Consider the following 13,835-nt stretch of genomic DNA (forward strand, 5'->3'; position numbering starts at 1 on the left):
ACAGAAAGAATAATAATGGTGTCCAGGAAGGAAAAGGAAGAAGAAGAGAGAGCCCCCTCTGCGTGGCCTCTACCGTGATATATATATATCTGTCTCTCTGCCACAATGCTAGCTGTCTTCTGTTGCCTAGCTCCGTATGTACGGATGTGTCAGGCGCCTGCTCCATGCGTAACGGCCATTAATTCTCCTCTGATACGTATGATTCTCCTCTGATACGCATGCAGAAGGACCTACCAGCGGGGCATCTTGGTCATTTTCTCCTTTCCGGGCTGGGTTGAATGGTAGGGCTGAAGTTGAGCCTGGTGAGGGCCTGATTACTGGGCCGAGAGGTTTGGGCCGGTTTGATTGAGGAGTCTAGGCGGAGTCCGGCCCTGTGACTGAGCAGGCTGGACCTGGCTCTCGAGGGGAATATTGAAGCCTTCGGATCATGGACTGTTTTCATGGGCCTGGCCTTTATACCGGGATGAAGAAATCCAGCGATCATCACGTATTAAAAAAGATATTATTATAATTATTAATGAAATATATGTATGCTTATTAATTTACAATGACGTATATAAAAATATAATATAATTTTTAAAATGTAATATGTTGAGATATACAATTACTTTATTCGAGAAAAATAATATTATAACTAATTTATCCTCTTAGCTATTTATCCTCCAATGTATCTAGTGGCGATTTTATCTTACCTCAATAATTAGAAAATTATTGTTACCAGTATTAGATGTTAGATCATTTATAGAATTAACTATACCTATTTATTGCAGGTCGGTTGATTGTCAACATGAATTCAGCTTACAATGTATTTGAAAACCCTTTTCCAAAAGAATATTTTACTGAAAGTCCATAAAACACTTCCATTAATAACCGACCCTTTTTTTGAAGATAGTAAAATGCCGTACATATCGAAGCAGGAAGAGGAAAAATAAAAACCATTCCCTTACTGTAAGTGGGATTACTCCTCAAGCTTCCCTTTGAACACCTATGAAGAAACAACATAATTGGCTTGCAGAAAATTCCGATTGCACATAGAGGACATATCAATCACGAAACCAAATGTATCCACCGATTAGAGAAGCATGTAAGGGTATTATAAAAAGAAAATTCTCAGTTCAAGAATCTTCGCAGCTCATTGAAGGGTATTATAACCGACATAACACATCAAATAGAAAGTGCACAAGAAGCAGGGAAAAACTCCAAGCACTAACCATTTTAATCATATGACTTCTCAATCTGAAGTCACTTAAATATGCTCTTATAGTACATTTGGTCATCAAGCCGCACTATTGTTGCCAACCATACTGCTGGTTGCGGTTTCCACCCATCATGTTTGAGCCACGACCAGCACCAGAGCTCCCATATGGTGCACCTTGAGGATAATTTGGAGCACCAACTCCATACCCACTGCTCCCTCCACCACGAGGAGCACCAGTCATGCCACTTGAACCATAGGGTGGTGCCCGCCCTTGTGGAGGATATGGCCCGCTCCCATAACCTCCACCACCTTGACCTCCACGATTTGGATGATTGTATCCTCCACTTGTTCCACTAGGTGGGTATCTACCTGGACCACCTGCTGGCCCACGAGGCTTCCCATAATGGTGGCTAGGCCCTGTAGCAACTGGAGGCTGAGAATTATGCATGGGCTGATTAGGCCCTGACCTCATCTGTGGATGTGCCTGCCCAGACTGCTGAATTGGTGGAATGCGGCCATGCTGCTGCGGGTGTTGCAGTTTCTGGCGTTTTGCATTCTCATCATGTTGTCTCTGTTGCTGGCGCTTTTTCTTTGTCTGAAATTCGTGTGATGATTCATATTTGGGCAAACTAAACCAATAAACCAAAAATCGTCAAGAAAACAAACCACTTCTGGTACAAATACTTTATTATGTAATGAAATGAAGGCATTCAAGTAAAGAAGAAAACCAAACCTCTTGGGGTCACAAGGCAATGGATCAGTCCAGAAATACTCAGCGTCAAGTGCATCCTTTGCAGATATTCTCTGTTCATATAGAAAAACATAAAAGATTTAGAATATAGTTTAAACGAAGCAATACAAATTCTATATTGAATTTTGCATGTACAAGACCGCCAACTGAAACATCCACTGAAGAGGCAATTTTTCCCCATGTCCCCTCTCTCTCTCTCTCTAGCAACTTGTCTTTTTTCCATAAAATTTGTTGAAACTGATAATAGATCAGATTGCAAATAATGTTTAACCTGGACATTATTTTACAGATCTCTGTTTTACCAAAGTTGCAAGTTACCAGGAAACTTTGTACAAAAGCCATATTTCCATTAAATTGAAAAATGCCATCCACCCAACATAGAACAACCAATTCATAAAGCCAATGTTCATCACCAGATATATGGGATAAAAAAAACTGTTCAAGGCACTAAATGTTGAATAAATTCTTTATGCAAAAACAATGAGTATGCTCATAGAAGAAGAAACACATTTAGTAAATGCCATGAGATGTCATTTAGTAAAGCAGACATCATGAAACGTACCAAGCCAGCAAGTACTGACAATAAAACGATCAACTTTCTACTTCAAGAAAATAACAGCGTAGATTTATAACCACAAATGCAAGGAACAATTACGCAAACACATCCAAGATGCAAGATGAATATGAAGAATGCAATTTCCACAGGCTTAACCAATGCCAAAATTTGATGAATTCCACCAATCAAGTAAGTCCTAAACTCCTGGATGTATGGATGAAATTCTCGAGACAGTTATCAATTAGGACAATTTCCACCATTCAACAATACTCGGGAGTAACTTCATTCATTTATTTACAAACAGTAATAACTTGCATTGCTTCTTATCGGCAAATTGTAACATGAATTTGAATGGGACTATTTATTGTCTAAGAATATAATTAAAAATCAAAGCTTATCGGTACCATCTACAAACAATTGAGTTTAATAATTTAAAATAACTTTAATAACTATGAAAGCAACTCTTGTGAAAAGTAAAATCTTGTATTAATATATGATCTAAAACTTGTAATCATTCTAATTCCATCTTCTAAATAAATTTTTAAATTAAAATTTTAATCCATAAAATATAATCTAATATATTTTCATGATAAAAATAAAAACAATTTAACTCATATAATTAAATGACAAAACATTATCCATAATTGTAAAATAATAACTAAACACTGAAACCAAATTCAATTTTGTATTAAAATCATTATTGCATATAAGTTACAGGTGATACAATATTTTGGAATCTTAATTTATTATAAGTCAAATTTATGAGTCAATATATGTACACACACATATATATATATATAAAGAAAAAGGGTGACCTAGTGCACAAAGTAACCCCACATTGGAGAGGTTGATTATGAGTCAAACTATTATTAGAAAAAGAACTGCATAAGAGGATAAATTGTAATAACAAATGGAAGTTACAAAAGTAAATACCAAATGGGTATTAGGAAAACGTACAAGGAATATTGTTTTGAATGTATATTAATATCACTATTCTTAAGACTACTTTTGAAAAGAAAAAATGTTTCTTAGGAGATTTAATAGCCTGGTCTACACAATGGAAGTAATTTTCTCCTTTTATTAAAAGCATCGCATGCCATGAAAACTATCTTGATCATTGAATTTGAAAAGGAAAATGATTAAGCATCACAGGAGTTGGTAGGGTTAACCCTTGCCGTTGTCAGCATGACCTAACCTCTACATGCTACACAGCCCACACCAGTCAAACAAAAACTGGAGTAATCTCCTCTAAGGACCTGTTTGGCCCGTTAATTCTGAAACTTACTGGGAAATTGGGTTTTATTGGGTTTGACTACCCACACATATTTGGTGGACATCCAAAAGTGATCAGAATGGTTTTAGGTAAACACGATCAGAGCATCCAATCCTGTCTGTGTAAAAGACTAATCCAACTTCTAATTAACTGAGCTCTATATATAAAATAAGTTCCTGCATCAACACTTATAATCTTTAACACATCATCCACATTCAAGGTACAACTTTTGAAATAAATGTAATATTTCAGACAGACATTTACATGCAACTCCACCATAACTGACAAATAACTTTTGGCTCCTAATAATATAACTAGGTTCAGAAACCAAAATGAAGATACATCTGGTAAAGAGATACCTGAGAAGGATCAAGAGTCAGCATTCTCTCCAATAGCTCCAATGCGTGACGGTCAAAACTAACAAAAAATAATGGATGTAAAAGGGCAGGAAAAAGGGGGGGGGGGGGAGAAACAGCAAAACAAAAGGCATACAAGTCATTGAATGTCAAAGAAAAAGTCAAAGTTTCAAAATAATAGAATTATAGCATAGAGCCATAGCACAAGCTTTGTAACTTACTGTCTGAAAACCTCCCTTAGACGTCTCTTCATTGGCCTTGTTGGTTTAAAATTGTTATACCAAGGAATCTTGGAAACTCCAGGCCAATTCACCTCATCTGGAGCTCCACATAACTCGAAAATCTTATTTAATTGTTCAGGCTGCAATCCTCACAAAATAGGTATTAGATGGTGTCATGCGCAAAAAAATAATGATGTAAATGATCAACTGAAAGGGAATTGAAAATTACATATTTTCTCCTCTTTTAGTATTCTTTAATAATACAACCTCATAAAAAATATTAAAAGAAAAATCTTTAAGTGTATCACCATCATCCTACTACATGATTTGCACATGGGACGCTACCTATTGGTTGGTACTCAAATCCAAATAAAAGAAATAATGTTGTAGATCCTCATGGAAAACAAATTCTGACACAATTCCATCTATTATCAATCTCTGACATCATAGAGAGAGAGCCAAAGGTGAGAAGCAGTGACATTTCTCCAATTTTCAGCTGACTCAAAGAAAATATTACTATTGCAATAAGGGATTACATCTGCTGAAGCATATTACTATTCTAACAATTTCAATCAATGAACAAATTGACTCCCATGACTTGTTCTCTTTTACCATTTAAGCATCTAGAATGACTTCTAATTCCTTTTTCACCACACTTAATGGGCATAGGGAATTGTCAAGGTGTTCTAAAAATTAGCCCTTTAACCCTATATGAAAGGCTTTGTATAAGGGGGACTAGGTGAATTGGGGTTGCACTTGCAATTGCAAAGAAAAAAAAATGTAACAAATATTTACTATTATTACCACCATTACTACAAGCATAGCCAATCAGCATTTGCTACTAATGCAAGCATATAGTTCAATAAAATGAAAAACTGAACACACTTTGTAATAACTAACCTCTTAGTTACTACTGTAACATTTCATTCCCAGTCATCTTATCCTTTACGAAAACCCATAAATTATCAAATTGAACATTCACAGCTTCAAATCCTTTCATAAGTTGTACATTAAAATCAATTAACAAGAGCTATTCTGCTCACCTCATCTTTTCCAGGAAAAATTGGCTTCCCATGAAGAAGTTCAGCAAAAATACAGCCAACAGACCACATATCAACAGCTGGACCATACTTTGTTGTCCCAAGCAGCAATTCAGGAGGCCTGCTCAAAATAAAAAGTAATGGATGCTTATTCTTTGACTTTTCTCATTTTCTTATCTTTTGCACTCGTTAGGTGGAAAGGAATGGTGCACAGTTTCTAAAAGAAAGGAAGAAGTTTAGTTAATCAAATCAGAACCATGAAGGAAAAAATTTTTACCTGTACCATAAAGTAATTACACGATTGGTTAGATTTGCATTGTGATCATTTGAGAATGATCGGGCAAGCCCAAAATCAGCAAGCTTCAGATTACCCTCATTGTCTATGAGAAGATTAGAGCCTGCAGTAAAACATAGTTCGGATACTTGGTATCTTATGAAGTACAAAATAAGATACAATAGTAAAATTACTTGCTTTCTTAATAACCTTTGATATCACGATGAAGTACTTGGTTTACATGACAATAGTGAAGCCCCGTCAAAAGCTGCCTCATATAACACTTCAGGAAAAGAAGCAAAATTGAAGGACAAAATAACACAATAAAAATAGACATAAAAAATAAAGAGGATTTTTCCAGCGAACATCAAATGCTTAATATACCTTAATCTGAGGAACTGAAAATCTCATCCCAGGACGATCAGCAAGACCTGTCAAATCATGGTCCATGTATTCAAAGACCATGTATATTCCACCTTTATACTTGTTACCATCTGCAATCCCGCAATAAACATATCAGAAATCAACTATCCTCAAACAAAACAACTATTTAGATCAACATTTTTAGACACAAAAGCCACCAAATGCCCAAGTGCACATGCAGAGGCAAAAACACAAAATGAAAATTACAACCAATTGATAGCAGCACATGCAAAATGGAGAACTTGCCTGGCCTCCCCTGCTCATCCTTTTCAGGACCTACAAAACAATGCCAAGAAATTTAGATTTTTTTTTCAAAAAAAAAAAAACTAATCTGATGCTGTGAATAAAGGATACATCATGAGAGCAGCACTACTCATGTGCAGTGAACTAGTAAAGTTCATAGCATTACCAGGAGATGTCACAATCTCTTTCAACTTGATCACGTTCTCATGATGTAGCTTCTTTAGAATTTTGATTTCACGGATTGCTGTTATGGGAAACTGCAGAGAATAAAAGACTTGTTTTAATAGTGAAACATAATATTTTTCAATTGGATAAGTGGAATCCTTTTTCTTTCAAAAAAAAAAAAAGTGGCATTCCTTTATAATTGATTGACCTCCAAACCAGTGAATAAAAAATACAAACACAAGCAGATCGAAAAGACATATTGGACATATATGATTGTTCATCTAGCAAGTTAAGTTAACAAATAACTTAGCAAAAGCATAGAAGTACCCCCTCTCTTTCATTGTCCATTCTTATTTTCTTCAAAGCAACTATTTCACCTGTCCTTATTTCCCTGGCCATGTAAACTTGACTGGAAAAAGAAAAGCAAAGCATCAGAAATCAAAAATAGGTTCTGTCATCTTCAAAATCACAAAAGAAGAAATCTAGAAAAATAGGTTTTCAACAACATAAATTAGACGATAAGCTCCAGAATAGTGCATCTAGTTTTACCTCATTGGAGATTTGATCCCCAATAAAGAGCTGCACTATAATGAACAGCTTGCCAGAAATTTGGTAGTGAATAGATGAAGAATCACAATGAAGAAAACTGAGCTGAAAGTCAAATTTTTAAACCTTTCTTCTAAAAATTAGGAGCACTAAGAAAATCAACTCACAAAATTATGCTTGAAAAGAAAATGATAGCGAATATCCCATCTCAAAACTAGCAATGCATTAGACGACAATTGTGAAGACCTTATTGACACCAATTTCATAAATTTCGCCAAATTTATGAGCATAAACCATAGAAGCACCACCAAAACGTTATATAAAAAGAAATTAAAGAGAAAGGATTCCTGAAAGCATATGATTTCTCCAAACCAAAAATAGTAAAAGTCATACAAGCACCACCAGAAAGATAACAGAATTTGAGAGTAGGTAACAGACCCGTAAGTGCCCTCGCCAATCTGCTCCAATTTTTCGAAACAATCGACACTTCTTGATCCCCAAGAGGGAGACTCGTTAAGGTTAAGCTGCTGGCCAGGGGCTGTTAAAGCCATAGTCCAATCGTCCTCGGCTCAACTGCGCAGTGAAAACCCTTTCTTCTTTCTATTCTATTCTCTTGCTAAGGCTAAGGCAACATCATCACCAGGTTTCTATCTTCTCTTAAAACCCAAAATAAAGACGAGATAATAAAGAGAAGAAGTCATACCGTCTTCTCCGGCGGCTGTGGAATCCAAAATTAAATAAACTGTCGTCGGATTTTGGTTTTGCGGCGGTACGGCGGCGGTACGGCGGTGGTCGAGCTTCTTGATTTTGCCCCACTTGCCTAAAGCACAACACAGGTTTCCTTTTGAGCCTTGACACTGCAAGTCTGGAATAGACGGAATTTGCGAGTAATTTCTTTTTGGTGTTTCTAAATATTTTTTTTAATTAAAAAAAAATAAAAGTTTTCCTTTAAAAGAAGTAATAAATTTTTAGACTTTTAAATTAAATAACTATTTTATCCTTCAATATTTATCTTTTTCGTCCCTAAATTTACTATTATTATATTTTTTCTCCGTATTTAAAAAAATATTAAAATATCTCTAAATTTTAATTCTACATAAACTTCAATCAATGTTTTCTTTTCTCATTTTTTTGTTATTAAAAAAATGTATTATTTGGAAATTTTTATTAAAAATAAAAATTTAAATGAATTTATATATAAATTATATATTTTAAATTAAAAATTAAATTATCTTATTTTAAATATGAAAAGTAAAAAAATTAAATTAAATGCTTACATAATTTTAATTATAAAGAGAGAATTAAAACCTACCTCTTCAATTCAATATGCATATTATTTTATTTGTTTTTTTTATCAAAATATTAAATATATTATATTTATTTAAGAGCTATAGAGCTAGACTAGATATAAGGTCTAAATCACCAAAAAAAAATCCCAAATAAACAAAATCAGACCTAAAAAAAATTAAACCCAAACTGAATCAATCAACCTCAATCTCCATCTCCAAAGCATGCACCAGTATTACTGATGGCTCCTCACCTCCACGGCGCCACAGTGACTGAACATTAGAGTTGAGCACCGGAGACCTTAAACAAAACCAAAGAAAATAAAAGCACACAAATAGGCATAACAATAGGCATGCATCCAGTCAACAGCACCGAACACATTAACACACTGCCTTAGACATCAACCAGTAAGATCCATAGCCTATAAGTAGAAAGGCATAGAAAAGCAACAAAAACAAGAGAGGTAGAGACAACCGACGTGCAATATAGACAAATAAATAACATGACTTTTATCATAAGATACGTTCATCGACAAAAATAAATTAAATAAAGAGACATTATAAAACTCAATCGAAGAAGCCAATAGTAGCATTGATTAATGGATGTGTTGGTGCAGTCTCGGGATATCGATATCACGCATAGAGCAATCCTTCTCATCAGAAGCTAAAGTCGAAACCCAAACACAAGTCTCACTAGATGCACACTCCCTTACCAAGCTAACGCAGACCTTAAAAAAAAGATAGAAATAAGAAAAAAAAAAGAAAAATAAAAAATAAAAATAATGTCGTCCCATCAATTTATAGCGAGTGAGAGCTGGGATAAATGACAGCTTAAAAAAAACTCTTATTTTTACTCGAAGATAAGCATAAACATACCAAAGGAACCGGCTACAAAATCAAAACCTAAAACCTTTTGCAAAATTAATATTATCCTTTCCGTTTTCTTTTCTCTCTATCTTATATTTTATTACGTTTTCTTTTCTATCTTATATTTTATTACATTTATGATATCATGAGTATTGTAAAAATATTAAAATATTTTATTTTTTATTATTTAATAAAAGTAAATATTTAAATTTATAACTTATTAATAAATATAATTAATATTAATTATTATTTAAAATAATATATAATACTGTATTCAAAATTAATTAATGAAAAATGAACAAACAAATATTAAAACAGCCAAACAATGTGCTTTGCATCTCACTTTTTCACTCTATATGGACAACAAAATTTCTTCAAAAAATCAAAGATTTTATTATTTTTTTTAATATACTTATTCATTATAAATAGAATCATATGAAAAATTAAAGTGAATTTCAAGTACATATATATGTGTGTTTTTTCCTAATAATTTCAACAAAGAGGATCTCACTTCTCACAATGTGTAAAGGCAGCTATCTATGAAATAATAACATCATCGGCTTTAAATTATAGAATTTACGGCATTTAGTTAATTAGATTATTATGTTTTTATATAAAAAAATAGTAATATTTAATTTGGAAAAAATATAGGAACATGATTTTGATTTAAAAAAAAAACTTCCTCCTAATTTGTAATTACATAAATGTTAGAAACATTAATACAAATTACTAATGTTATAAAGATTATACTGATAACGTGGTCAGAATAGAACTATACTGTGATTAGTTAGAGGTAGTGGGTTGATAAAGCATATTCTAGAACAATTTATCATGATATTATTGATGTTAATTTACATTATTTCTGTCTAATTTTATGATTTTAATGTTATTGTGCAGAAAATAGTGTAAAGAGACAATTTGGTGAAAATACCCCTAAAACTGCCTTAAATAGAGTAAAGGAGAGCAAATATGCCAAATGCAACTTGAAAGGAGCCAAATAAAGAAAGTAATTTTAAATTCAAATTTCAAATTCTTAAGAGAATTCAAAATTCAAAATCAAGATTCAGCTCATTAAAGAAAATGGCAAATAAGAAAAGTGGCAAATAAGGAAAGTGCAGTCTGCAGAGCAGTTTGAAATTCAAGATCTTCAAGAATTTTTTTCCTTATTGAAAAAGTCAAATCTCTAGAAGATGCACATTCAAATTTGAAATTCAAATTCAGCTTGTCAAACAAGCCAAAAAAGACACACATGCCACCTCAAGTCTTACACATTCAAAATTCAAAATTCAAAATTCAAAGAGAGGCTCCACCTCATTAATGCAAGATATGGACGGCATGGGCAGCACTTGGGCAGTCAAGAATTCAACTTGGGCAGCAAGTAAGGACCTAGGACAACACTTTCAACTATAAAAAGACACGTAAGGAGCCTCCCCATGCTTTTTCTACTCCCCTTTGGACACACCTATGGGATTGCAAGTGGCACAATCTCTTCTTCTTTCTTTCTTTATTTTTGGGTTTTGTTTCAGTCATGAGTGGCTGAAACTTTTAATTCTAGTTGAAGATTGGTTGAAACATTAGTTGTAACGACCCGAAAACCGGTACCCCTCTCTAACGGCCCGAACCATTACTGGCACTGGGATCCAGATCGGCATAAGGCCGCCGGGACCCGTAGTAAGCCAAATATAACTCTGTGTACCTGATAAATCCCATACATGATCAAAAAGATACTCAACAATCTTGTACAACGACCAGGCTTAACTACTGCTACTCAGATATACAAGTCTGAAACGGCCCTCAGGGCCTATACCAGTGACTACTGACTGCTGTGGGTCAAGGGATTGAAACCCTTTCTTCCCTCACTGTTATGCTTTTGGGTCAAGGGCTTTGATACCCTTTCTTCCCAAACACAACCCACTGGTCTCTCATCAAAGCCATACATTAAGCCTGATTCACACATTTCTCATCAAGAAACGTAAAACAGAATCCATATACAAAGGGATTCATCATACACCACACTACAGCAAAGACACTAGGGAAAGCATGAGTCTATCCAGTATATGACAGTACATATCGATATATTACAGTACAACTCATCTTTTAATTACATCATGTCCATTACTCTATTACAAACATACACTCATGCATATCGTTACTCTTTACTTTTGCCGACTCTGACTTCTCATAGCTATCTCGAAACCTGCAAAACTAGGGTTTAGGGAGTGGGATGAGCTCTATAGCCCAGTGAGTAGGAACAATAAAACAGTTCATTAAATACATGCTTTCATGAAATGCATCACATCACAAACATATCATCTCACGGATGAACTTGTCACCAAGAGCCCTCTACCATAGACATATCGTAATATGTCCTACTGTGCCAAGGAGACTAGGTCGTCACCTGGACTTCTCTTATCTGACTGGCTGACTGTCTATCTCATAGTACCAGGAGCGACCTGGACTATCCAGGAGCGACCTGGTATGGGTACCTCATGCCATATCTCATCTCATAGTATCTTATCTCATATCAAGGGCTACGAATCATCCAATATTCATCCACATGAACAACATCTTATGCAATGCATCATATTCATGAATTCTAATGCAACACAACCTAATACATAACATGGCATTTTATGATGCATGGATTCATGCTAGAAACGTGTCATTTCTCAAGTTAAAACATTAAGGTTAGTTCCACTCACCTCTAGCCACTGCTGGCTCACTCGGGGCCAATTCTCACTCTGGGGCCTCCTCGGTTCTTCGGTCCAAACCTACACAGGTGGACTCAACTGAGGTACCAAACACACTCTAAACAACTCATAAATAACTTTTAAACAACTCTCCAAAACCCCTCTCAAACATCCTAAAACAATCACATAAAGCATGCAAAAGAAGGCTGGACAGGACACTTTCGGCGGCAGGTTCGGCGACCGAATGTCCTCTCCAGAGCCAAAACTCAAGTACCTTCGGCGGCCGAATCTCTACTTTCAGCAGCCGAACCCTTTCGGGAGCAAGGTTCGGGGGCTGAAACATACTCCAGAGACGAAAGTCTCTAACCTTCGGTGGCACCTTCAGCGGCCGAATCCCCCTTCTAGAGCCGAAACTCACAACTCTCGGGGGCGAGGTTTGGTAGCCGAAGCCACTTCCTCAAGGGGTTCGGCGGCCGAATGTACCTTCGGCTGCCGAACCTGAGTTCATCCAGAACTCATCCTCGACGGCAACCAAGCTCCTCACTCCTTCCCAACACCCAAAACATACAAATCTCAATTCCTCAACATACATATACTCTAGTATATGCCCAAAGGGGTCCAAAACTAACTTAAAACCCCAACAAAAACAACAAACATAACACATATACAAGCTTTCACCCATAAACCATCAAAACACACTTTGAAACCCAATTATGCAACTCTACCCAAAACCTCTATAAATCATGAAAAGAAGTTCAAGATCTTCACTTACCTCTTGAATACAAGAAGATGAACGATCTGAACTGAGGGATATAGAGCAACTCTCCTTCAAACTCTCCAAACCACAAAACTTCTCTTTTTAGCTTAAAACCTTCAAAACAATATGAAAACCAATCAAACCTTTGCAAGCTTTGATAAAACCATGAAACATACCCATGGAGGACATGATCTTACCTCTGGAAGTGAAAAGACAAGCTATACTTATCCATTTCACCGACTGGAGGCGTTTTATAGATGGCAAACCGCCTCTCCTTCGGCTGCCGAACCTGCATGCAAAACCATGCAACGTTCGGCGGCCGAACTTGGAGTTTCGGAAGCCGAATCTAAGGCACTTTCGGCGGCCGAACTTCACTTCGGTGGCCGAACCTGGCCAATTCCTCCTTGGTCTTTTCTCTTCAAAACTCAATCCGTTTCCATTCTAAACCTTTAAAACACTTGAAAACATTTGAGAAAACCTTTCTCTTACCCTTCTAGAAACATCTCACATCCTCGAATTCCACCGGACGGTAGGAATTTCGATGTCTGAATCTAGCCAGGTATTACATTCTTCCCCCCTTTAAGAACATTCATCCTCGAATGTTTAAAACAACAATAAACATACAAGTAAGCAATCAAGTAAGGCCGCAAACCTCTCTTCAAAGAGAGACACAGAGACCACTGGAGTAAAAACTCCCGGGTCTTCTAATACAAGTACTATTTTGATCTGTGTCCACACTCTACACTGACTGCTTATCACTCCTGCCGGTACACAACCGACTTGATTCTTTCTTCTGACTACTGACCTTCCTTTCTCTTTGGCTCTTCTACGCTTTATGCACACTATTCTGGCTACACTAACCTTTGCTTCTCTTTACTCAACCCGGTCAGAGGAGCAACAACTCTAAGGAACATTAAGCCTGATTCACACATTTCTCATCAAGAAACGTAAAACAGAATCCATGTACAAAGGGATTCATCATACACCACACTACAGCAAAGACACTAGGGAAAGCACAAGTCTATCCAGTATATGACAGTACATATCGATATATTACAGTACAACTCATCTTTTAATTACATCATGTCCACTACTCTATTACAAACATACACTCATGCATATCGTGTAACGACCCGGAAACCGATACCCTACCGTAACGGCCCGAACCGCCACCGGCGCTAGGATCCAG

At 35.9% G+C, this 13,835-nt stretch overlaps 1 protein-coding gene across 6 annotated transcripts; it reads right to left on the reverse strand.

Moving 5' to 3' along the window:
* Window positions 1–1,072: 1,072 nt before the first annotated feature.
* Window positions 1,073–7,939, reverse strand: LOC110628199 (cyclin-dependent kinase C-2). 6 transcript variants are annotated; one of them, XM_021774738.2, is made up of 13 exons: window positions 7,750–7,939; window positions 7,485–7,619; window positions 6,828–6,909; window positions 6,502–6,592; window positions 6,339–6,368; window positions 6,054–6,163; window positions 5,880–5,952; window positions 5,673–5,793; window positions 5,399–5,516; window positions 4,356–4,495; window positions 4,138–4,195; window positions 1,932–2,002; window positions 1,073–1,827 (listed from the first exon to the last, which is right to left on the reverse strand). In XM_021774738.2, exons 2-13 carry the CDS (start codon window positions 7,595–7,597, stop codon window positions 1,287–1,289), a joined length of 1,548 nt encoding a protein of 515 aa, XP_021630430.1. In that variant the 5' UTR covers window positions 7,598–7,619; window positions 7,750–7,939; the 3' UTR covers window positions 1,073–1,286. The 6 variants fall into 6 exon arrangements, with proteins under 6 accessions (XP_021630430.1, XP_021630429.1, XP_021630428.1 ...); XM_021774737.2 differs by having other exon boundaries at window positions 7,485–7,651; XM_021774736.2 differs by having other exon boundaries at window positions 7,485–7,658.
* Window positions 7,940–13,835: the final 5,896 nt, after the last annotated feature.

Source organism: Manihot esculenta, chromosome 12 (genome assembly GCF_001659605.2).
Source record: "Manihot esculenta cultivar AM560-2 chromosome 12, M.esculenta_v8, whole genome shotgun sequence".
Taxonomy (NCBI): Eukaryota; Viridiplantae; Streptophyta; class Magnoliopsida; order Malpighiales; family Euphorbiaceae; genus Manihot; species Manihot esculenta.

What these genes read in the sequence shown, in the direction of transcription:
- LOC110628199 (XM_021774738.2), bottom strand. Translation starts at nt 7,597, where the DNA reads ATGGCTTTAACAGCCCCTGGCCAGCAGCTTAACCTTAACGAGTCTCCC. An exon ending in GTAATTACTTTATGGTACAG is followed by an intron (nt 5,517 to 5,672) that starts GTAAAAATTTTT and finishes TATTTTGAGCAG; the next exon opens with GCCTCCTGAATTGCTGCTTG. An exon ending in TTGCCTTGTGACCCCAAGAG is followed by an intron (nt 1,828 to 1,931) that starts GTTTGGTTTTCT and finishes TTATTGGTTTAG; the next exon opens with TTTGCCCAAATATGAATCAT.